This window comes from Leuresthes tenuis, unplaced genomic scaffold (assembly GCF_036924035.1).
Source record: "Leuresthes tenuis unplaced genomic scaffold, fLeuTen1.0.hap1 SCAF_18, whole genome shotgun sequence".
NCBI classification, from domain to species: domain Eukaryota; kingdom Metazoa; phylum Chordata; class Actinopteri; order Atheriniformes; family Atherinopsidae; genus Leuresthes; species Leuresthes tenuis.
In genome coordinates this window covers 990998-1015437 of record NW_027325372.1, presented here as the reverse complement: position 1 = coordinate 1015437, position 24440 = coordinate 990998, and the positions used below count along the sequence as shown (strand labels likewise).

The 24440-nt window shown below is 49.3% G+C and overlaps 2 protein-coding genes across 2 annotated transcripts in view; one reads left to right on the top strand and one right to left on the bottom strand.

Annotated features, from left to right (window-relative positions):
• kiaa0319l (KIAA0319-like ortholog) overlaps positions 1-14285 on the bottom strand; it is a 29169-nt gene extending 14884 nt beyond the window's left edge. Inside the window, exons 1-15 of the mRNA XM_072371185.1 lie at positions 14195-14285; positions 10460-10727; positions 8858-9019; positions 8082-8195; positions 6400-6668; positions 6228-6305; positions 5825-6038; positions 4111-4209; positions 3904-4001; positions 3730-3817; positions 1073-1165; positions 857-989; positions 650-755; positions 452-574; positions 251-374 (exon numbers count right to left, since the gene is read on the bottom strand). Of these exons, the coding sequence (XP_072227286.1) occupies positions 251-374; positions 452-574; positions 650-755; positions 857-989; positions 1073-1165; positions 3730-3817; positions 3904-4001; positions 4111-4209; positions 5825-6038; positions 6228-6305; positions 6400-6668; positions 8082-8175 (1519 nt within the window). The 5' untranslated portion in view covers positions 8176-8195; positions 8858-9019; positions 10460-10727; positions 14195-14285. The remainder of the gene's footprint in view (positions 1-250; positions 375-451; positions 575-649; positions 756-856; positions 990-1072; positions 1166-3729; positions 3818-3903; positions 4002-4110; positions 4210-5824; positions 6039-6227; positions 6306-6399; positions 6669-8081; positions 8196-8857; positions 9020-10459; positions 10728-14194) is intronic.
• A 70-nt stretch (positions 14286-14355) lies between these two features.
• On the top strand, positions 14356-22130 carry ncdn (neurochondrin). Its single transcript, XM_072371199.1, has 8 exons — positions 14356-14420; positions 16060-16276; positions 16530-17514; positions 17827-17996; positions 20587-20825; positions 20908-21123; positions 21200-21342; positions 21629-22130. Exons 2-8 carry the CDS (start codon positions 16109-16111, stop codon positions 22033-22035), a joined length of 2328 nt encoding a protein of 775 aa, XP_072227300.1. The 5' UTR covers positions 14356-14420; positions 16060-16108; the 3' UTR covers positions 22036-22130.
• The last annotated feature ends 2310 nt before the right edge of the window (positions 22131-24440 follow it).

Below are 24440 nucleotides of genomic sequence, written 5' to 3'. Positions count from 1 at the left end.
ACACACTCACGTGCACACTCACACGTGCACACACTCACACGTGCACACGCTGTTCTTCTCTGCTGTTTGTCTACAAACAGAAACTCAAGATAACAAGAAGCTCGCAATAAAACGGTCAAAATGTAGCGTAGCTCTGAGTGTGCATGTGAGTGTGCATGTGAGTGTGCATGTGAGTGTGCATGTGAGTGAACTGGTATGAACTGGTGCAGGAGGTGCAGGAGGCGGGTTTTAAGCGACCTGCTGTTCTTACCTGGCTGCACGATGACGGTCACCTGCGAGGTGTCCTGCTGAGCCGCCGAGTCGGTGACCGTCAGCTGGAAGGTGTAGTCTCCCTCCTGCATGGCCGACAGCTGCAGGATCGGCGTGCGCACCCCCTGTTTGGCACAAAGAGAGGGCGCCATGAGCCTCTGAACGCCGGAGGCATGAGCCGAACACCTGCGGCGGGCCTCACCTGCATCTCCACCACCTTGTCCTTGCTCTCCGGGCTGAGCGACCACTCGTAGGACAGCGAGTCGTGGTCGTCGGTGCTCTGGTTGCCGTACAGCGTGATGGAGTTGCGCGGCAGCTGGATGACCTGGAAGCAGGAGCAGAGTCGTGGTTACAGCAGCCGCGGTGCGCGACAGAAACGGGTGGCGGAAGGCGTTCGGACCTGGTTTGGGCCGGCGTTGGCCACGGGCCGGTAATCCTTGGCTTTGTTGACAGAGAGCGCCGCCTGAGTCGAGTTCGTGGCGCCGTCTGAATCGGTTACCGTCAAACTGGAGGAGAAACACGGGCAACTTTTCACCTTCAGCTCAAACTCAGGTGTGACAGCTGGTTCTGAGAGGTTCTGTTCCACAGAGAAACGGAGCGGCTGTACCTGAAGGTGTAGTTCCCCGGCACCAGGCCGGTCAGGGTCAGCACGGCGGTGTCGGCGGACACCTTCTCCTCCCTCAGCGGGCCTTTCACCTCCTCCCAGTGCCACGCCACCACCTTGTCGTCGTCGGTGCTCTCTGGGGGGGGGCAGGACGCTCGGGTTAGTTTCTCTCTGTAGTTTTCTCTCAGCTAAACATGCGTTTGTGTGGCAGAGACTCACGGCTGCCGTCGATCACCGTGGAGCTGGTGGGGAGGGAGATCTCCTGGAACCTCGGGGAAACCACGGCAACCGGGGGCTTGTTTACTCGCGGCTCTGTCAGGTGGAAAATGAGCCATTAAGTCGCTCGCTGAGCAGCACATCGGCAGTTTGAGTCCGAGGCTGAGAGCGAAGAACAACATCGATCCGACAGCTGCTCCACTGACGAGTCGTGGGATAAAAAACGGCTCAACTGCAACAGGAAGTAGAACCTGAAGGCCGCCACTAACAGAGAGAACTCTGCGCTTCCATTAAAGCACTGACATCTGAAATTATCGTATTTCTGTGTCATTTCACTGCATTTTTAATCAAACAGGAACAAAAGTAAAAGGTGGCATCAATAAAAAACTTATAGCATGAAGCAGAAATGTTTCTTTTAATTGTTGTCGGATAAAAATCAGGTAAAATTTTCTTAATTATCGTGTTCTTCAGCAGGTTAAAACTCAGTAAAAACAACTCTGAGTCATTAGTTATGGAACAGGAACTGAGACAAAACACAGAAGCAGTGAGTGAGAAACTAAGTGAACCCTTCCTGTTTCCACAGTAAGAAGCAGCCAGGAGCTGCTGATCAATGCTCTGATTAACTGATCAATGCTCTGATTAACTGATCAATGCTCTGATTAACTGATCAATGCTCTGATTAACTGATCAATGCTCTGATTAACTGATCAATGCTCTGATTAACTGATCATCAGTCAGTGTGAGCAGCTCTATAAAAGCAGGAGTTCTGTCAGTTTAACACGATGCCAAGGAGGAAAGACACCAGCAATGATCTCAGAGAAGCAGCTGCTGCTGCCCATCAGTCTGGGAAGGGTTATAAGGCCATTTCCAGACTATCTGGAGTCCATCATTCTACAGAGAGAAAGATTATTCACAAGTGGAAAACATTCAGGACAGCTGTCAATCTTCCCAGGAGTGGACGTCCCAGCAAGTTCACCCCAAGGTGAAGAAGCCCAGAGCTACATCTCAGACTCTACAGGCCTCAGTTAGCATGCTAAAGGTTAAAGGTCACCCCAAGGTGAAGAAGCCCAGAGCTACATCTCAGACTCTACAGGCCTCAGTTAGCATGTTAAAGGTTAAAGGTCACCCCAAGGTGAAAAAGCCCAGAGCTACATCTCAGACTCTACTGGCCTCAGTTAGCATGTTAAAGGTGAAAGGTCACCCCAAGGTGAAAAAGCCCAGAGCTACATCTCAGACTCTACAGGCCTCAGTTAGCATGCTAAAGGTTAAAGGTCACCCCAAGGTGAAAAAGCCCAGAGCTACATCTCAGACTCTACAGGCCTCAGTCAGCATGTTAAAGGTTAAAGGTCACCCCAAGGTGAAAAAGCCCAGAGCTACATCTCAGACTCTACAGGCCTCAGTTAGCATGTTAAAGGTTAAAGGTCACCCCAAGGTGAAAAAGCCCAGAGCTACATCTCAGACTCTACAGGCCTCAGTTAGCATGCTAAAGGTTAAAGGTCACCCCAAGGTGAAAAAGCCCAGAGCTACATCTCAGACTCTACAGGCCTCAGTTAGCATGTTAAAGGTCAAAGGTCACCCCAAGGTGAAAAAGCCCAGAGCTACATCTCAGACTCTACAGGCCTCAGTTAGCATGCTAAAGGTTAAAGGTCACCCCAAGGTGAAAAAGCCCAGAGCTACATCTCAGACTCTACAGGCCTCAGTTAGCATGTTAAAGGTCAAAGGTCACCCCAAGGTGAAAAAGCCCAGAGCTACATCTCAGACTCTACAGGCCTCAGTTAGCATGTTAAAGGTTAAAGGTCACCCCAAGGTGAAAAAGCCCAGAGCTACATCTCAGACTCTACAGGCCTCAGTTAGCATGCTAAAGGTTAAAGGTCACCCCAAGGTGAAAAAGCCCAGAGCTACATCTCAGACTCTACAGGCCTCAGTTAGCATGTTAAAGGTTAAAGGTCACCCCAAGGTGAAAAAGCCCAGAGCTACATCTCAGACTCTACAGGCCTCAGTTAGCATGCTAAAGGTTAAAGGTCACCCCAAGGTGAAAAAGCCCAGAGCTACATCTCAGACTCTACAGGCCTCAGTTAGCATGTTAAAGGTCAAAGGTCATACATCTCAGCCTCTACAGGCCTCAGTTAGCATGTTAAAGGTTAAAGGTCATGACAGCACAGTTAGAAAAAGACTGAACAAGGATGGCTTGTTTGGAAGGGCTGCAGGAGAAAGCCTCTTCTCTCTAAAAAGAACATGGCAGCACAGCTTAGGTTTGCAAAGCTGCATCTGAACAAAGCTCAAGACTTCTGGAACAATGTCCTTTGGACAGACCAGAGCAAAGTGGAGATGTTTGGTCCTAAGCTGCTGGATCAGGGGTTCACTTAGTTTCTCACACCCTGCTGCTGTGTTCTGTCTGCTGTTTTCAACACTTTCTTCTTTTCTCCACATGGTGACCAGATGAAACTTTTCTCTCGTTTGATTGGACGGAGAAGCTCAGGCGCTCCTTCTGTTTGTTCCAGCCTGACGGCAGCTCCACACGTGGAGGTGTGAGCGTGACAGTGACTTCACGGTAATTTCCCATCATGCATCACTCAGGATGACCTTCATATGACCCCTGTGGTTCACAGCAGCTGCTGCAGCCGAGTCCCGGCTCGTAACTCCACCTTCGCCCTGCTCACCTGGCTTAACGGTGACGTTGACGAACGCTTCGCCGTGGGCACCTTCGCCGTCCACCGTCACCCCAAACTCGTAGAGGCCCAGCGTCAGCTGACAGGAGGAGACACAAACACAGGAAGTGAGACGTCTGCGGCCTCTGGACCTGAAGAAGAAGAAGAAGAGCGTGGGATCTGCACCTTGCTGAGCTTCAGAGTCGTGCTCTTCTTCCCCTCCATCTCCCCGCTGTAGTCTTTGGGATGAGTTATCAGCCGCCACTCGAATGCATAGTTTGTCCCTGCAGAGATCAAACCGTTTAATTCCAGCTCAGCAGATAAAACCGACTCTAAACGCTGTGGTTTATAATTCTGTGACCGAACCGGAGCTCCCAGGATGCTGGGTTTTACCTGCAGGGGGCGTCGGCACCACGAAGGCGTTGAGCTCGACCTCGCTGCGAGGCAGCGTCACCTCCACGCTCTCTCCTGCCGACACCACCAGATCCTTCACTGAGGGACAGAACAGAGCCGGGAGGTAATTTATCAGCTGGCCAGACTACAAGCCTGACTTAAAGACATAAAGACCTGGATGAGTCAGAACTTTCTGCTTCTAAACTCAGACAAACTGAAGTTGTTCTCTTTGGACCTTCAGGGAGAAACTGTGCTGTTATATAGTTACTCTAGATGGTATTTCCTTGGCTTCTGGTTCTACAGTGAGGAACCTTGGAGTTATTTGACTTTGACTCACATATAAAACAGGTTTCTGCCTTCTTTCACCTTCGTAATATCATTAAAATCAGGACCATCCTGTCTCAGGGTGATGCAGAGAAACTGCTCCATGCATCTGTTCCTTCAGGACTGAACTACTGTAATTCCTTATTATTGTTCTGTCCCACAGACTCTCTGAAAAGCCTCCAGCTGATCCAAAACCCTGCAGCCAGAGTTCTGCTGAGATCTAACAGCAGAGATCATGTTTCTCCAGTTTTAGCTTCTCTTCATTGGCTCCCTGTTAGATTCAGAACAGAATTTAAGATTCTTCTCCTCACATATAAAGCTCTTAATGACCCAGCTCCATCACATCTTAAAGATCTCACAGTTGGATATTTCCCCAACAGAGCACTTTGCTCTCAGGCTGCAGGTTTCCTTGTGGTTCCCAGAGTTTCTAAAAGCAGAATGGGAGGCAGAGCCTTCAGTTATCAGGCCCCTAAAAGCAGAATGGGAGGCAGAGCCTTCAGTTATCAGGCCCCTAAAAGCAGAATGGGAGGCAGAGCCTTCAGTTATCAGGCCCCTAAAAGCAGAATGGGAGGCAGAGCCTTCAGTTATCAGGCCCCTAAAAGCAGAATGGGAGGCAGAGCCTTCAGTTATCAGGCCCCTAAAAGCAGAATGGGAGGCAGAGCCTTCAGTTATCAGGCCCCTAAAAGCAGAATGGGAGGCAGAGCCTTCAGTTATCAGGCCCCTAAAAGCAGAATGGGAGGCAGAGCCTTCAGTTATCAGGCCCCTAAAAGCAGAATGGGAGGCAGAGCCTTCAGTTATCAGGCCCCTAAAAGCAGAATGGGAGGCAGAGCCTTCAGTTATCAGGCCCCTAAAAGCAGAATGGGAGGCAGAGCCTTCAGTTATCAGGCCCCTAAAAGCAGAATGGGAGGCAGAGCCTTCAGTTATCAGGCCCCTCTCTGTGGAACCAGCTGCCAGTTTGGCTTCAGGAAGCAGACACCCTCTCTACCTTTAAGATCAGCCGGAAACTTTCCTTTCTGATAAAGCTTATAGTTTCACGCTGGCCGTTGGTTTTTCACATGGAAACAAGAAGCAGGTAAATGTGAGTAAATCTTCCTGCTTGGAGCGGCTTTTTCAGACGTTCCAGAGACATAATGAGAAGGATTCTGAAGAGCTGAACCTGAGCTGAACTCTGAGGAAGCAGCAGCTCAAAGCTGAAGCCGCTGGAGGTTAAAGTCTGAGGCTGCTTCCTCACATCATCTGATCCTTCAGGGAGGAGCAGGAAGTGACCACACGAGTAATTCCTGTTTGGAGAAGCTCAGAGAGCCTCGGCACATTCCTGCTGCAGTCTGGTCTAATCTGAGCTTTAATCAAACTGCAGCTGCAGCACAGGCTCTGCAGGCGGCTGACTCACCAGCCGGAGCTGTGGCTGTTGGGCTGAAGACGTCGCTGCTGTTGGAAGACTCGGCAGGATCTACGGTGCCGGCGACCGTGGCGTTCTGCTGTGACGGCGCAGGATCAGCGTCCGAGCTCCCGTTGGCGGTCAGGTTCCTCTGGGCCGTCTGCAGGAGAGCGATGGTGCTGGGAGCTGTGGAGGAAGGCTGAAGCACTTCCTGTTTGGAGCTTTCCTGCAGATGGTTTGAATGAGAACCACAAAGAGAACTCCAGATGTGCAGCAGAACTCCAGATGTGCAGTCAAGTGAAACCTGATTATTTTCTGAGAAAACCCGTCATGAGAAGGTTTGTGTCTGAAGATAAAGAAGCTGTGAAAAGGAGGTGATAACTCTGCCTGTTCCAGGTGAAGAACAGCGTGTTACCGTGTTGGTGAGGTGTCCCGTGTGCGTTCTGTGGCCTCCAGCGCGGCGAGGATTTCTGCGCTTCTTTCTGACCGGACCCTGCAGATAAAATCACACAAAACGTTTCAGATTAAAAAGCCGCTCAGAGCTCGGATCAGCTCCAGGACGCAGAACTGGACCTGCTGGGTCAGACCTTGGACAGCAGCTGCAGGAGGCCCAGCGACTCCTCGTGAGGCTGCGGCAGCGAGGCGATGGGGCAGCCTCCCCTCTGGGAGCAGCTGAGCAGCACACAGCGGCCGCCGAGGCTCCACACGGCCCGACAGCTCGGCTCCAGGCAGCAGGACTCCCAGCACGTGGCGCCGCCTCGCCCCGCCGCCAGAGGGTACCAGCCCAGGCTGATGGTGCTGCTCCAGTGGATCCCCAGCACGCCGCCGGTGACCCGGCACAGACCTGCCGCCGCACCTGGACCAGGACAGAGAGAAGGAGCGGTGAGGTTCTGTTCATCGGTTTCAGAAGGGACCGACCTGCTTCCTCTACATCACATCAGTCTTTGTTGGACTTTCATCGGAGAGACCTTCCTCCAGAGACCTTCACAGGTGGAGGAAAAGCCGCCAGAACCACAGTTTGAGCCGCCAGCAGACAGGAAGCGAGGCTTTGCCGATTAAAACCCGGAACACAGCCTGCAGAACATCTGCAGAACTCTGAGTCAGCCATGAGCTGAGCTCCAGCTTCACTCTGATCAGGAAGGACGACCCAGGAGGAGACGTTTACCGAAGCCCCGAGAGCTCAGAGAGACACAAGCTGAAGTCAAATGATTCTGTTTTCTCTCCTGAACACCAGAGAATCTCTGCAGAGGATCCAGAGCCTCACAGCTGAGGCGCTGCAGAGCGGCGTCTGTTCAGAGCTGCCTGCAGGTGTAAAGCCAGGTGAGAACAGGTCAGACAGGTGCCATATCAGCAAGGAATGCTGCCTTTAATCACCTGGATCAGGACTGGCAGCTGAAGCCGAGCACAGCAGCAGCTTCTGGTTTCAGGTGAGACTGAAACATCTGAACCTCATCAGACAGAATCATTAAACCTCTCAGAACCACATTTAAAACGTTTAACGCTGAATAAAAGTCTGATTGATCAGAAACCTGGTGTCAGGCGTCGATGAACCGGTCCGAAACCTGAACTGAAACCAGCCCTTTGGACCTCTGTATTGATTTAAACAAACCTGAAACTGTCTCTGACAGGAGTCTGAATATCAGATCTGCTCTGAGATGGACTTCCACCTGGTTCTGGTACCGGCTCAGAGCTGAATGCCCTGCTGAGGGTGAGGTCTCACAGCTCTGTGCTGCTGCACAGCTGGCAGATAACTCAGTGAGTTTAAAACACACAGCGCGCTCAGAAAGAACCTGTTGTCTCTGAGATTGGTTCAGGTTCTGGTTCTGTTGAGCAGATAAAACCAGACTGTGTGCAGCATCGTAGGATGTTACAGCTCATCTGTCAGAACGCCAGCGCCGCGGCGCAACTCTGCAATTAAAACAGAGAGCCTCAGTTTGCCTGAGAAAGGACACACACACACACACACACACACACACACACACACACACACACACACACACACACACACACACACACACACACACACACACACACACACACACACACACACACACACACACACACACACACACACACACACACACACACACACACACACACACACACACACACACACACACACACACACACACACACACACACACACGGCGCCCTCAGCAGAGCTTCAGGCCGCTCAGATCAGCTCAGATCACACTGAAGGATGCGTCCCACCCTGAGTAATCACAGCTTCCTCTTATCAGATGTCAGGTGACTCTTTGCTTTGACCTACCTGTGGGCGGAGCCAGCAGCCAGAGGTAGGTCAGTGGGAGGAGGAGCAGGTGAGGTGAGCTCCAGGTGAGCAGCTTCTGATGTGCATCGGACATTTTCCACGAGGATCCAGGCCCTGCTGAGAGGAACAGAGCGAGTTACCTGCTGCCTGATTTATTCACCGACAGAGAGCCTAAACTCTCCGGGCCCGATCCATTCAGCGGCTCCACAGGTTTTTACTCTCATGCATTCCAATAAGAAATAAAGCCAACATGGTTCTGATAAAGTTCTGCAGAACTGAGACTTCAGAGACATCAGTGAGAGTAAATCCCACGAATCTGTAACGAAACCCGAGTCCTTCCAAACATTCACAGAGAGAGAGACGTTCACAGCTGAGATTCTCCTTCTCAGATGCAAACGATGGTCTGAAAACCCAGATCCAAATGATCCAGAATCGAACCCGTTTCCTCAGCTGGATCAACACGTCGGCGTGCTTCTAAATCATTTAACGTAAGATTTAACTCTCAGAGAAACCGCTGCTCTGCATCAAAAAGGCTTTCAACAAACCATTTAAAGGCTAAAAGCTTTGAGTCTTGATGTAAACCTGCCGTCCAGGACTTTCATGGCCCAGTGGAGCTTCACTCTGAGCAGTGCGCTGGATGCATCAGAACCATCAGAACCGAGCCCTGAATGCTGAGAGAGACGCATAAAATCTGACAGGAGCGAGTCTGACTCAGAGCAGTCAGACGGCTTCTCCCCGCTGAAAACTAAACTAAAGCACCTTCCTCACACGCCTACCTGTGTCCTGATCAGGAAGAAGACGCGTGGGGGGAGGAGTTATGTTGGCAGCGAGGTGCTGTGAGGTGACGGCTGAGGACGACTCAACACCGGCGCTCTGAGGAGGAGATCCAACATGGCCGCCTGAGGAGGCTTCACAGGCTCAGCAGCTCTGACGCCAACCTGGGCAGGAGAAATGAGATAAATATCATCCTAACTTCAGCTCAAACCTCAGCTGCGTGTGACACGACGGCGTTTAAAACCGTCACAGAGAACAGAAAAGAGAAGCTGCCTCACTGAGAGAAAAACATCGGGCACAGCTGCCGCCTCTCTGCAGATTCAACAAGCTGTGTTCACGGTGCAATGAAACGGCACAAAACCCAAACATCCTCTGAAGAATTCCAGTTTGTTCATGTGCATTTCCCCTCAGGGCCACCGTACCTGCACAGTCCTGTTAATGTTCGACTCGCTGCAGCTGCGACCGATCAGCAGGTAACGTTATGCTGTTCAGCCTCAGATTCCTCAGAGTTTAAGATCAGCTTCATTTCTTTATATTTCTCCATAAAAACAGGAAGCAGCTGCAGAGATTCACTGAAACATGATAAAACCTGAACATAAACCCAGAATCTGAGGCAGAAACAGAGTTTTTTATCAGTTCTCAGCAGCTTTAAAGTGAATCTCTGGTCTGAGCTCCTTTATTCTCCAACACAGCCTGAACCCTCTGAGACAAGCTTTCTGTCATTTCTTTAAGGAGTCTTCAGGAATAGTTCTCCAGGCTTCTTGAAGGACATCCCAAAGCTCTTCTTTGGATGTGGGCTGCCTTTTGTTGCGTTCTCTGTCAGATGATCCCACACTGCTTCAATAATGTTGAGGTCCGGGCTCTGGGGAGGATTCATCCCTCCATAAGACCTGTTGCCACTGATTTTCAGTCCACTTCTTGTGTCATTTGGCACAGCTCAGCCTTTTCTCCCTGTTTCCCTTCCTTAAGAACGGCTTCTTGACAGCCACCCTTCCATGGAGCCCATTTCTGATGAGGCTTGGGCCAACAGTAGATGGATCAGCTGAAGGTCCAGATGCATCTCTCAGGTCCTGTCAGGTCACAGCTGGATTTTTTCCTCTTTCTTAAGGACATCACTTTCAGATCCTGTTCATCTGCTGGAGATAGTTTTTTAGGCCTACAGGTCATATTGGGAGGAACTTGAACCCTGACCGAGCCGTTCTCCTTCCAGGGGACCAACTACTCAAACATATGGACCTCAAACTTCCCTCCACTCCACCGGCTCTGTCCCACGTTTCATATCTTACACAATTTATTCTTATTCATAACAGTATATTTAACATCTATTGCTGCAGCAGTTGGACGCAGACCTTAAGACAGCCGAGTTCCGCCTATCCACAGCCAACAGGAGCTCTCCTCCCTTTGACAACAGATGCATAACGACACTGTTGACACTGACTGTCACATCTCAGTTTTATTTGCTCTGGTGCGTTTTATTAAAAATAAACCAAACAATTCTGTTAAAAAGCACAACAAAGTCTGGAATATCATCTTAAACTGATGCATCGGAGACAGGAAGCTCTTAAAGAAGGAAACTCTCAGATTGTACCAACTGATCCACAAACCTGTCCAATCGGTCCTCCTCCACATGTGAGCCTGCAGTCACCAACAGATGTTCATGGCCAGAGTTCACCTCCCAGGTGAGCCGACGAGCTGCAGGTACATACGATCCAGAGCTCAGAAGAAGCGCCTCAGCCCCGTTTCAGCGTGTGCTCGATCACCTGAGCTTCAGGACGAGCTCTCAGGGCGACTGTTTCCTCCTCCTCTCAGCGGACGCCACACCTGTGGGTGAAGCTCTCTGCAGTAACACCACCTCCCAGGTTCTTCTGGATGCTGCAGACAAGAAGGCAGCTGGTTCAGCTTCATGAAAGAAGTCAGAACAAACCTTTAATTTCCAAAGCAGAAAAATCACAAAATAATATAAAACAAAATAATCACAAGACTGAAACAGAAGAAAATAGGAGATAAAATGTGAAATATGAGGTGAAAACACACCAGGTTCCGTATAGCAGAGACTTTTTGGTTGTTTTACTGCCTGATTCTGTGGTTCAAGATTTCTCGTCTTTCGCTGAAATTTTAACATAAATTATTTCTTGGATTTACTGGTTTTATCTGCCTCAAAGTTTCTGCTCTCGTTCGATAAAAAGTCGCAGTTTTTGTTCTCATTCGATAGAAAGTCGCAGTTTCTGCTCTCATTCAATAAAAAGTCGCAGTTTCTGCTCTCGTTCGATAAAAAGTCGCAGTTTCTGCTCTCATTCGATAAAAAGTCGCAGTTTCTGCTCACCTTCCATAAAAAGTCGCAGTTTCTGCTCTCGTTCGATAAAAAGTTGCAGTTTCTGCTCTCATTCGATAAAAAGTCGCAGTTTCTGCTCACCTTCCATAAAAAGTCGCAGTTTCTGCTCTCGTTCGATAAAAAGTCGCAGTTTCTGCTCTCATTGAATAAAAAGTCGCAGTTTCTGCTCACCTTCCATAAAAAGTCGCAGTTTCTGCTCTCATTCGATAAAAAGTCGCAGTTTCTGCTCACATTCCATAAAAAGTCGCAGTTTCTGCTCACATTCCATAAAAAGTCGCAGTTTCTGCTCACATTCGATAAAAAGTCGCAGTTTCTGCTCACATTCGATAAAAAGTCGCAGTTTCTGCTCTCATTTGATAAAAAGTCGCAGTTTCTGCTCTCATTCGATAAAAAGTCGCAGTTTCTGCTAACATTTGATAAAAAGTCACAGTTTCTGCTAACATTTGATAAAAAGTCGCAGTTTCTGCTAACATTTGATAAAAAGTCACAGTTTCTGCTAACATTTGATAAAAAGTCGCAGTTTCTGCTAACATTTGATAAAAAGTCGCAGTTTCTGCTCACCTTCCATAAAAAGTCGCAGTTTCTGCTCTCATTCGATAAAAAGTCGCAGTTTCTGCTCACATTCCATAAAAAGTCGCAGTTTCTGCTCACATTCGATAAAAAGTCGCAGTTTCTGCTCTCATTCGATAAAAAGTCGCAGTTTCTGCTCTCGTTCGATAAAAAGTCGCAGTTTCTGCTCTCATTCGATAAAAAGTCGCAGTTTCTGCTCACCTTCCATAAAAAGTCGCAGTTTCTGCTCTCGTTCGATAAAAAGTCGCAGTTTCTGCTCTCATTGAATAAAAAGTCGCAGTTTCTGCTCACCTTCCATAAAAAGTCGCAGTTTCTGCTCTCATTCGATAAAAAGTCGCAGTTTCTGCTCACATTCCATAAAAAGTCGCAGTTTCTGCTCACATTCGATAAAAAGTCGCAGTTTCTGCTCACATTCCATAAAAAGTCGCAGTTTCTGCTCACATTCGATAAAAAGTCGCAGTTTCTGCTCACATTCGATAAAAAGTCGCAGTTTCTGCTCTCATTTGATAAAAAGTCGCAGTTTCTGCTCTCATTCGATAAAAAGTCGCAGTTTCTGCTAACATTTGATAAAAAGTCACAGTTTCTGCTAACATTTGATAAAAAGTCGCAGCTTCTGGTCACATTTCCTGATGCTTGAGCCTGGTTTTCAGTTCAAAGTGACTTGCGTAAACCCAGTTCTCTCAGACAGATGAAGAGCTGATCTTATATTGATACTGTGATAGTGGACTGATTGATGATCAATAATTCAGGCTTACCATTAGCTCATGCTAAGATAAAGTCTGTGTAAGGATGCAGACAGATGAGCTTTTGCATTGGTTTTCTTGAGTAAACGCATCCCATAAGCAACGAGATCAGAGAGAATCCGGAATAAACCGATTTAACTGAAGAAATAGTGTCAGAAATCTCTTATTTTGCTTTTAATGGGTAAATATCTACAGACTTCATCAACATGCAGTTCGTGGAGGCAGCAGTGAAATTGGTCGGTGCACCGCTGGATGATGTCATGAAGGTACGACAGCGTTTTGGTTCGAGACAACGACAGAACTTATGTCACTCAACATAAGTCCCACTGCCCCTCCTTTCCAGAGGGAGAACAGAAGGGGCTCCAGTACAGAGCCTTGGGGCATCCCTGCAGAGCGCAGGATGAGCTGCTTTACCGAGCCAGAGGCTACAAACGGGTATAACAAGCCGACAACTGAGCTGCAGCTTTAGGACACCCATCAACAACAGATATCTGAAGGCTGAAGCTTCACACAGAGCTGAATGTGTCCCGTCTTCATCATTTCATCAGGGACCAGGCTCCAGAAACAGATCCTGGGCTCCAGAATCACATCCTGGGCTCCAGAATCACATCCTGGGCTCCAGAAACACATCCTGGGCTCCAGAAACACATCCTGGGCTCCAGAAACACATCCTGGGCTCCAGAATCACATCCTGGGTTCCAGAAACACATCCTGGGCTCCAGAATCACATCCTGGGCTCCAGAATCACATCCTGGGCTCCAGAAACACATCCTGGGCTCCAGAAACACATCCTGGGCTCCAGAAACACATCCTGGGCTCCAGAAACACATCCTGGGGCTCCAGAAACACATCCTGGGCTCCAGAAACACATCCTGGGCTCCAGAAACACATCCGGGGCTCCAGAAACACATCCTGGGCTCCAGAATCACATCCTGGGCTCCAGAAACACATCCTGGGTTTCAGAAACACATCCTGGGCTCCAGAAACACATCCGGGGCTCCAGAAACAGATCCTGGGCTCCAGAAACACACCCTGGGCTCCAGAATCACATCCTGGGCTCCAGAAACACATCCTGGGTTTCAGAAACACATCCTGGGCTCCAGAAACACATCCGGGGCTCCAGAAACAGATCCTGGGCTCCAGAAACACATCCTGGGCTCCAGAATCACATCCTGGGCTCCAGAAACACATCCTGGGTTCCAGAAACCCAGTGTCTGAAAGCTAGTTTGTCTTTCTGGAACCGGCCTGTGTTTCTTGTGTTTCCGTACACACCGACCGGGTTCCAGAAACACATCCTGGGCTCCAGAAACACATCCTGGGTTCCAGAATCACATCCTGGGTTCCAGAAAGACAAACCAGGATCCAAACCAGGAACCTGGTCAGTGTGTTTGGATCAACTCTAACATAAAACCCACCTGCAGTCACTGACTGACTGACTGACACGGGAAAGGCTGCATCGATGATTGACATAAGTGCACGAGAGCTCGAGACATTTTAAACAAAATGGTGGGCTCGCGCATGGTGTATCTGACCTGAGTGTAAACAACAGTCAGGATTTATAGGACGTCTTCAGCTGTCAGGTGGAAACAGGCCGACAGTTGCCGCCTGCGCAGCCCGCTGCTCCATCAGCTCGGAACCGATCCGCGGTCAGCAGCAGCTGCCGGATCCCAGCACTCAGAGCGGAGGTGTCTCACCTGTTTAATCCGGGATCACCCGCGTTAAGGCACCTTGATGCTAACAGCTGCTGACATTTCTCCGGGAACACGGCTCATCCGGTGCGTTGTAACCGCTTCTGTCACGATGGCTTCTGAGACCGGACAGTGACGCAGAAGTCCCGGTGCCGGTCGGTGCCTTCGTCGCTGTTGTCGTCCTCCGGACAGTAAAATGGGTCAGTGCCGCTCTCGGTCGTACAGCTGATGAGTGAGAAGGACCCCTGCCTGTCAAGGCTGAAGCGTATGAATACGACTTCCGGTGGCTGGATTTTCAACATAAAGCACTTGAAAGGAGCCGTTGGTGCGTTTGTGGCGTTTAGAAGCAAAACAGCAGAAGTTAATTGTACTTATACTAAAGAAAATATTCACAGTAAAATCAAACTACAGGTCAGGTTACACAGGAGACTACAGAAAGTCTATTTCAGCCTCTTAATTAAACTGAAAACAATGAACGTTAATGCGACGATTTCCGGTCTGTCGACGGGTTGGTCATAGATTGGATCAGCTGGAGGGAGGGACGCTCTGCTCTGCTCTGATTGGTTGTTTGGTTTTCTATAACTTCGTTTTCTATACTTTCTATAAGGCCCTGAAGGCAACTCCCTGTACGGAAAGCCAGAGGAGTCTTATTTCGTTTGCTTTCATAAAGCCACCAGGTGTTTCATAATAAACAGCTGATAGAGAATAGAATAATGTACATTAGATTGAACTCACATAAACTTTGTTGAGTGTATTATTAGTACAAATCCATTTTAATTCTAATTAACAGGCACCCAGAATAAAACAAACTGAAAGTCCCAAAATCTTGTCCCTACTCACTACTATTAGATAACAGACATGTTTTATCTGAATTAATGTGTATTCACATTCAAAATGCTCCACTGAATTGAAATTAATTCAATAAAACAGTATATAGGTGGCGACCATTAGCTCATGCAGCTAAGAGGATGTGTTTATATGGAAGATGGCTGGGTGAGGGTTTGAGAAAATTAATAGAGAAGAGAAGATGTTTTAGCTTAAATGTTCGGTGAGAATTTCCCTGAGAGAAAAAAAAAAAATGCTTAAAGGGTTAAAATCCTGACGATGTTATGGAGGCGAAACATTTTTGGGTTTCCATACACACCACATTCAAATTAGGTAAAAGGGACCTTTTTCTATAAATTTACCTAAAATAACATTCTAAATTTCCTCTGAATGTTCAAATAAAAACAACCTAATAAAATAACTTGAGTTTACAACCCTCATGAAAAGTCTCCGCACATCTCTGAATGAAGGAAATTATTGTGGAAATGTCCAGAAAATACTTTCAAAGGTCGAAATGACACAGGTGCTTTGATTTTAAAACTTCCGTAGTTATAATAAAATGTTGTTAAGTCAAAAACCAGGAAGAGAATTAACCAATCACAGCGCAGTGACCCTCCGGCTGATCCACTCTAACATCACACCGGCCGTCGAGCAGTTTTAGGTCAAATAACCTGATTAAATTATGTAGTTTTCATTCATTCTATGTGTTTAAAATAAACTCAAAAAATTATTAAAGTATTCTAGTTTGAGCTGCTACAGAAGCGCAGCCTCGTTTCTGTTACGTTTCAACACAAACTAAAATGGCGTCTTCACCCTCCAACAAGCCCCTCTGTGATTGGTTGGTTGACGTTGTTTGACCGTTTTCATTGGCTTCTGACGGGCTTATTTTGACCGTTTGCTGCCGGTGAGTGCTCGGGAGCACCGTGTAGTGGAGCTGTCATCAGAGTAAGTTGCTATAAGGACTTTTATCGCATCAGATGTGTTAAATATTAGGAGTTTTAACTGACGAGTAGAGCAGAAAGCCGCAGTGGAAACTGGTCTGAGAGCAGCTCCTTTTAACGGTTCGTCTGCTCGCTCAGACCCAACAGAATCACCATGGCGGACAGACACGGGGTTCAGCCCGATGGGAGCAGCAGGACAACCGGGGAAGAGGAGCAGGGAGGAGGCGGCCTGACTGAAGCCCAGAGACAGGTGTTGGACAGGTGTCTGCACGCGCTCAGACACGCTAAAAACGACAGTCACACCTTAGCTGCCCTGCTGTTGGTGAGTGTCATGATGTCACGATGTACGTCACACGGTGTACGTCACACGGTGTTTCCGCTCTTCCTCAGTGAGGAGGCGATGAAGCTCATGTGTGTCTTAAACAGGATGCGAAGCCTCTGGTTTTATTTCAGCATCACAGAGTCTGACCCCACAGTCTGTATTGATTCAATGATGTATTGATTAATCTCAGAACTGATCGAACTGATCCATGAGGCCCTCACAGGTGACTCTTCTGTCCTCTCCATCTCCTCAGATCACTCGCTTGTGTCCAGCGAGCCAGCTGGACAGACCCACCCTGCGGTGCATCTTCGACGCCGTGGGCCTCGCCCTTCCCGCTCGGCTCCTGGTGACCGCCACCCGGGGCAGTGAGGACTCGGGCTTGCCCCCCTACGACCTCCTTTCTCTGGGCACGGCCCTGCTGGCTGCCCTGAGCACAGACCCAGACATGGCCTCACATCCCCAGCTCCTCACCACCGTCCCCCTCCTGCTGGGCATCTTGGCGAATGATCCGGTGTCACAGCAGCCGAACCAAGCCAGACGCAGCCCAGAAGGTGAAGTCCAGTCAGCTGACCTGTCAGACGCCGGAGGTCACCCTGCCAACGAGGTGAAATCAGACGGAGCGCCAGAGAGTCAGGACACCTCCAGGCTGGACGAGGCGCTCGCTGCAGACTGCTACCAGGTGCTGACCGCTGTGTGTGCCTTACCCAGGGGTCCCGACCAGCTCCTGAGCAGGGGGGCTGTCCCGGGCCTTTGCCAGGCGGTGCAACAGAACCGGACACTCAGCCGCCAGAGGGGGCTCACCTTGCTGGGGCGCCTCCTCTCCTGTGAAACCAAAGAGCGAGCGTGGAGTAAACACTCCGCACAGCTGCTGGCTCTGCTGCTCACACTCTGCGAAGACTTCTGCCGGTCCTCGGACCAGAACCGGCTCGGTCTGTGTGCCCAGCTGGTGCAGTTCCTGCCGCCGGTGGGGGCGGAGCTCGAGAGCGAGCAGCTGAAGGGAGTCATGGGTCGTGTGTGGGGGGCGCTGAGACCCATGCTGCAGTCCAAGTTAACACCACGACAGATCGGGCCGGTCCTGGTGCTCAGCGCCTGTTTGCTGGATTTATACGGCTGGGAGCTGGTGGGACCCCCGAAGTTCTGCTGCCTGCTGGTGAACCGGGCCTGTGTGGAGGTGAGGATGGGTTTGGAGGAACCGCCTGGGAGTGATCTGAGCCCGGAGCTGCAGCATACGCTCACAGGTAGAGCAGCTGGATTTTACTGGACTTCTTTATGGATTATTATTATTATTCTTTATTGAAGCTGATTTAACATTAAAATGACATTAAGTGTCTGAATTAGAAAACTTTAAACTTATTCTTTCTTGATTTAAAGTAACAAAGGGAACAACTTCCATGTCGCCGTAGTTACGGCCGTGTTTTAATGTCTCTAAGTGACAGTTTTTTTCATTTATTTTGTCTTCTGTGTTTACGGTCGCGTCTCGTGACCTTTGACCTTGTGGAGATGATGAAGCTCCACCCGTCTGTATAACTCTGACGTGTCGCTCCTCGCAGGCTGCTACCGGATCATGGAAGCTGCCATCGAGCAGGCCTGCAGCGTGGGAGACGCACCGGCCGCGGTTCCTCCTCGCGGCTCCCTCGCTGCTCTCAGCCTGCAGCAGAGCAGGCAGGTCCTCGGGGTGCTGGAGGAGGCCTTTTCCGCCGTCATGTACCACCTGCAGCAGGTGAGCTGTCCACGATGATGACCTCATTCATACCTAATAAGGGCTGAAACGATTAACCGAGTAACTACACAAACTGCTGGATCCAAATGATCTGCTCGGTTTAACTGGCACCAACATGTTCTGCTCAGTGGTCGCCCTGTTTCACAGGGACAGGTTTTACTGTGACACATCCTGCTGAACGCCAGCAGGAGGACAGAAGGAGGCTAGCGGAGAACATAAGGAAGCTAGCGGAGGACAGAAGGAAGCTAGCGGAGAACATAAGGAAGCTAGCGGAGGACAGAAGGAAGCTAGCAGAGGACAGAAGGAAGCTTGCGGAGGACAGAAGGAAACTAGCAGAGAACAGCAGGAAGCTAGCGGAGAACATAAGGAAGCTTGCGGAGGACAGAAGGAAACTAGCAGAGGACAGAAGGAAGCTAGCGGAGGACAGAAGGAAGCTAGCAGAGAACAGAAGGAAGCTAGCGGAGAACATAAGGAAGCTAGCGGAGAACAGAAGGAAGCTAGCGGAGAACATAAGGAAGCTTGCGGAGGACAGAAGGAAGCTAGCGGAGGACAGAAGGAAGCTAGCAGAGGACAGAAGGAAGCTAGCAGAGGACAGAAGGAAGCTAGCAGAGAACATAAGGAAGCTTGCGGAGGACAGAAGGAAGCTAGCAGAGAACAGAAGGAAGCTAGCGGAGAACATAAGGAAGCTTGCGGAGGACAGAAGGAAGCTAGCGGAGAACATAAGGAAGCTTGCGGAGGACAGAAGGAAACTAGCAGAGGACAGAAGGAAGCTAGCGGAGGACAGAAGGAAGCTAGCAGAGGACAGAAGGAAGCTAGCAGAGGACAGAAGGAAGCTAGCAGAGGACAGAAGGAAGCTTGCGGAGGACAGAAGGAAGCTAGCAGAGGACATAAGGAAGCTAGCAGAGGACAGAAGGAAGCTAGCAGAGAACAGAAGGAAGCTAGCAGAGAACAGAAGGAAGCTAGCAGAGAACAGAAGGAAGCTAGCAGAGAACAGAAGGAAGCTAGCAGAGGACAGAAGGAAGCTAGCAGAGAACAGAAGGAAGCTAGCGGAGAACATAAGGAAGCTAGCGGAGGACAGAAGGAAGCTAGCGGAGAACATAAGGAAGCTAGCGGAGGACAGAAGGAAGCTAGCGGAGGACAGAAGGAAGCTAGCGGAGAACATAAGGAAGCTAGCGGAGGACAGAAGGAAGCTAGCGGAGAACATAAGGAAGCTAGCAGAGGACAGAAGGAAGCTTGCGGAGGACAGAAGGAAACTAGCAGAGGACAGAAGGAAGCTTGCGGAGGACAGAAGGAAACTAGCAGAGAACAGCAGGAAGCTAGCGGAGAACATAAGGAAGCTTGCGGAGGACAGAAGGAAACTAGCAGAGGACAGAAGGAAGCTAGCGGAGGACAGAAGGAAGCTAGCAGAGAACAGAAGGAAGCTAGCGGAGAACATAAGGAAGCTAGCGGAGAACAGAAGGAAGCTAGCGGAGAACAGAAGGAAGCTTGCGGAGGACAGAAGGAAGCTAGCGGAGGACAGAAGGAAGCTAGCAGAGGACAGAAGGAAGCTAGCAGAGGACAGAAGGAAGCTAGCAGAGAACATAAGGAAGCTTGCGGAGGACAGAAGGAAGCTAGCAGAGAACAGAAGGAAGCTAGCGGAGAACATAAGGAAGCTTGCGGAGGACAGAAGGAAGCTAGCGGAGAACATAAGGAAGCTTGCGGAGGACAGAAGGAAACTAGCAGAGGACAGAAGGAAGCTAGCGGAGGACAGAAGGAAGCTAGCAGAGGACAGAAGGAAGCTAGCAGAGGACAGAAGGAAGCTAGCAGAGGACAGAAGGAAGCTTGCGGAGGACAGAAGGAAGCTAGCAGAGGACATAAGGAAGCTAGCAGAGGACAGAAGGAAGCTAGCAGAGAACAGAAGGAAGCTAGCAGAGAACAGAAGGAAGCTAGCAGAGAACAGAAGGAAGCTAGCAGAGAACAGAAGGAAGCTAGCAGAGGACAGAAGGAAGCTAGCAGAGAACAGAAGGAAGCTAGCAGAGGACAGAAGGAAGCTAGCAGAGGACAGAAGGAAGCTAGCAGAGGACAGAAGGAAGCTAGCAGAGAACAGAAGGAAGCTAGCAGAGAACAGAAGGAAGCTAGCAGAGAACAGAAGGAAGCTAGCAGAGAACAGAAGGAAGCTAGCAGAGGACAGAAGGAAGCTAGCAGAGAACAGAAGGAAGCTAGCAGAGGACAGAAGGAAGCTAGCAGAGGACAGAAGGATGCTAACAGAGGACAGAAGGAAGCTGATTAGTCGACAGAATAATCCAGTACCTGAATAATCGCTCTCTGACGAAGGAGTCCTCCTGGTGCCTGATCAGAAATCCAACATGTTCCCTGTAAGTCTCACAGGATGAATGCAGATTAAATACTTCACCAATGACAAGTAGTTTGAGGTGTTCCTGTTCAACCAAAAAGACCTGAAGCAGTAAATCTGAAACAGAATAAAGAGCTTTAACCTGTTTCTTATGTTAGGACTTTAGAACGGACCCCACTGAGCATGCTCAGTGACCCTCTGGGTGCGTTGATGTAGCTGCAGCTTCATCTCCTCACAGGCCTCTTCTTCTCCCAACAGGTGGACGCCAGTCGCTATGACGACCCTTTCATCTTCGCCACATTCCGCTCTCTGTGCTCGTGGCTGGCCGAGGAGACTTCCTGTCTGAAACAGGAAGTGACCGCTCTGTTGCCGTTCTTGATTGGCTACGTGCAGCGCCACCTGCAGGGCGGCAGCGCCGAGCAGGGACTCAATGATTGGATGGCGAAGGTGTCCCTCAGCGAGGAGGGAGGCGCCTGGACGGGCGGGGGGGCTCTGAGGTAGAGGTCGTCCATACGACACATGAGCTGCGTTCACAGGGCAGACGTGACATCATCCTCCCGTGTTCTTCGCCCTCTGCAGGTATCTCCTCCCGGCGCTGTGCCACCTCTCGGCAGAGGAAGGCCCCCGGAAGGCGCTGCTGACCCTGGACACGCCGGCCCTGCTGGTCGACTTCCTGGTGCAGAACTGGAATAACCTGAAGAAGAAAAGTGGGGCGGCAGCAGCCAGAGATCCCAGCATGGAGACGGCGTGCTCCGCCCTCCTGAACTTCACTGTCACCGAGCTGGAGCGCGTCAGGTAGCTGCTGAACCCCCCCGACAGCATCTGCTCGGGCTCACAGTCTCTAACGGCCCGATTGCCTTTGACTCTGCAGGAAGGACCCGTGCTTCAGAACCCTCGAGGTCCATCTGAGCGAAGCGCTTCCTGCTTTGGTGAACAAGCCCCGCCTCCTGGTTCTGGCTGCAAATTACTGCTGTTTGGGGCTGATGATCGGCAGGTTGAGGTCTCCTCCTTCAGGTGAGAAGGATTTACACGTCTTTGCCCTCAGGTGACATGAAGGCTCCATCAGCTCAGGCTGAAGATCACGCTGTGTGGAATTATGGGTAATTGTTTGGGTTACAGTTGTAATCGGTCCAGGATTGGTTTGGGAGCGCAGCGCTTGCTTCCCGTGGGGCAGAGCCCGCAGACGCAGCTCGCCGTCAGCTGATGGAAACACGGACGCTGTGATCTTTCCGGGATAATTTGGCTGTTTTGCTCTCCTCCCTTCATCTGGCTGAACCTGAACCTGTGTCCTCCCCTCCAGGCTCGGTGGAAGCTACCCAGAGGCGCTTCTTCTCCGCGGCTCTCCGGTTCCTCCGCGGCGCTCTGGACTCGGGCTCCGGTCCCGTTCAGGTGAGCGGCGGCTGGGAGGACAGCTGGGACGAGGCGGCGGAGCTGTGGCGGCTGTCCCTGCAGGCCCTGGGGGGCTGCATCCGGGCTCAGCCCTGGATCACAGCGCTGCTCAGAGACGAAGGCTGGCTCAAGCACACGCTCGGCATGCTGGGAGAGCGCGGCGTGCTGCCTGACCGGCACACGGAGGCGGCGCTGGAGGAGGCGCTGTGTGCGGTGGCGCTGCAGTGTCCGGTCTGTCGGCAGGAGATCGCAGACGCCACGAGGAGCAGTGAAGGAGCTGTGAGCAGAATGAGGAGCCTCAGGAAGCTCCTGGCATGAAGCCACGTTTCAGTAAAAAGGTGAAACCAGACGGTTTGTTCCAGCCTCAGATCATGTTTTACACGTTTTCTTTAAACGTGTCGGAAAACCGACGACACGAATATTCAATAAAGATTTATTTTGTTACTTTAGTTTCTGTCTTTCTTCAAGGTTCACAAACTTTTCCATGACATTTAAAACCTTAAAAACACTTAAAAACATGTGTTTTTAGCTTAATTCTGCAACTTTTTTCAGTCTTTTTTTTTTTTAATTGTCAATAAAACTTTAATATTTTGTCACATGACCTGAAACAAAGTGAGTAAAAGTTCAACGACCAAAAATTATACAAAATATACTTATAAAATATAAATATAAAAGAGGTCCGAGAGTCTTTAGCATTGATCGGTGGGAGCTGCTCATCTTTTGGTTTTACCCTGGTTCTGGTTCTGGTTCTGTCCATATCTGATACAAAGAGGAGAGCATGGGGCCCAACACAGAATCCTGAGGGACACCACAGGTGAGTTCAGAGGAGGAACCACCTGAATCTGCTGTTAAATTAACTCAAAAACTCCACAAAGAGCAGATTTTGTGCTGTGAAGCAGCTTAAAACCAGACCCGAATGCTTCGTATTCATCATGATTTACTAAAACTGAGTTAAAAAAAACACTTTCTGTAGAACTTTAGATTAAAAAGGCCAAATTAGAGATGGCTGAAGTTGGAGAGAGCAGAGGGGTCAAAGGTCGTCGCAGCATGTTCAAAGGCAGCTGGAACGCTGGCATCAATGTCTGCTCTGAGGAGTCAGAGGAATGATTTATGGGCTTTATTTTTATATATATATATATATTTATATATATATATATATATGAGACCCTGAACAGGGAGGAGGAGGCACTAAAATCAACTTCAGTCTGAGGTCTGCAGCAACTCCAGCATCTCATGTGGTTCCCTTCAGGAAAAGTGATGCTCAGCGTCCACAAGGTGGCGCACTGAGACTTCAGAGGCTCTCCGACTGCCTCTCTGCAGTAAAAATCTGTTTTCTTCCACGTTTTAAGGTTCTTTATTTTTTAGTTAAAGTAGATGATTAGAACAAAGAGAAATAATCAGAAAAATTCAGAGTTTTTTAAGCATTTCAGACATTTACAGCCTGAAATAATAATAATAATAATAATGTTGTTTATCAGAGGTTAATAAAAAAGGTTTGGATGTTAGAGGCATAAATAAAAGTATTCAGTCCCAAACCTTCATTTTAGGCTTTTAAACTAATGACATCCCATCGAAACTCTTCATCTGACCAAACACTGACTGATGGAGTCTTATTTTAACCCAGAACTGAAGAAAAAACCCAGAATAAAATCTGACCAACAGCCTCAGAACAGAGGCCCAAATCACTGAACCTCATCAGGACTTTTAATCCAGAATGGTTTCATGAATAAAACTCCCAGAATCCTGAAGCTCTTTCACAGTTTTTCTTTGGACATTTTCTGCTTTTTCCCTCATCTTCAGTCCTTGTTCCTGAGCATTTTCAGTGTTTTTTCTTTGTTCAGCCACTGAACTCTGACCTTTGACCCATTCAGGCAGAAAAAAGGCTCCTAACTCAAGGGATGAACCAGTGTTGTGTCGACACAGAACAGACAACTTAGCAAAGAAGCCATTTTAAACTGGATCTTTAGGCACTTTGTCACAAAGACACATCATTTGTTCCCATTTCTTTAGCTGCATCTATGAAAAACAGCAAAGAAAACACAGTTTGACAGACAGAAAATAGGATTTCTGCAGCAACAAGGTGATTCCCAAAGAGCTATTAGCTGAAAACTTGGCATATCTCAGCATGGTGTGCAGTGTGTCCTTAAAACATTTGAGGAAACTGGACAAGTGGAGGACAAAAGAAGAAGTGTCAGGCCTAAAAAACTATCTACAGCAGATGAACAGGATCTGAAAGTGATGTCCTTAAGAAAGAGGAAAAAATCCAGCTGTGACCTGACAGGACCTGAGAGATGCATCTGGACCTTCAGCTGATCCATCTACTGTTGGCCCAAGCCTCATCAGAAATGGGCTCCATGGAAGGGTGGCTGTCAAGAAGCCGTTCTTAAGGAAGGGAAACAGGGAGAAAAGGCTGAGCTGTGCCAAATGACACAAGAAGTGGACTGAAAATCAGTGGCAACAGGTCTTATGGAGGGATGAATCCTCCCCAGAGCCCGGACCTCAACATTATTGAAGCAGTGTGGGATCATCTGACAGAGAACGGAACAAAAGGCAGCCCACATCCAAAGAAGAGCTTTGGGATGTCCTTCAAGAAGCCTGGAGAACTATTCCTGAAGACTCCTTAAAGAAATGACAGAAAGCTGGTCTCAGAGGGTTCAGGCTGTGTTGGAGAATAAAGGAGCTCAGACCAGAGATTCACTTTAAAGCTGCTGAGAACTGATAAA

Coding starts and splice junctions, on each gene's coding strand:
- ncdn (XM_072371199.1), top strand. CDS start 16,109: ATGGCGGACAGACACGGGGTTCAGCCCGATGGGAGCAGCAGGACAACC. Junction 17,515..17,826: donor GCTGCAGCATACGCTCACAG/GTAGAGCAGCTG, acceptor CGCTCCTCGCAG/GCTGCTACCGGATCATGGAA. Junction 21,124..21,199: donor ACCGAGCTGGAGCGCGTCAG/GTAGCTGCTGAA, acceptor TTGACTCTGCAG/GAAGGACCCGTGCTTCAGAA.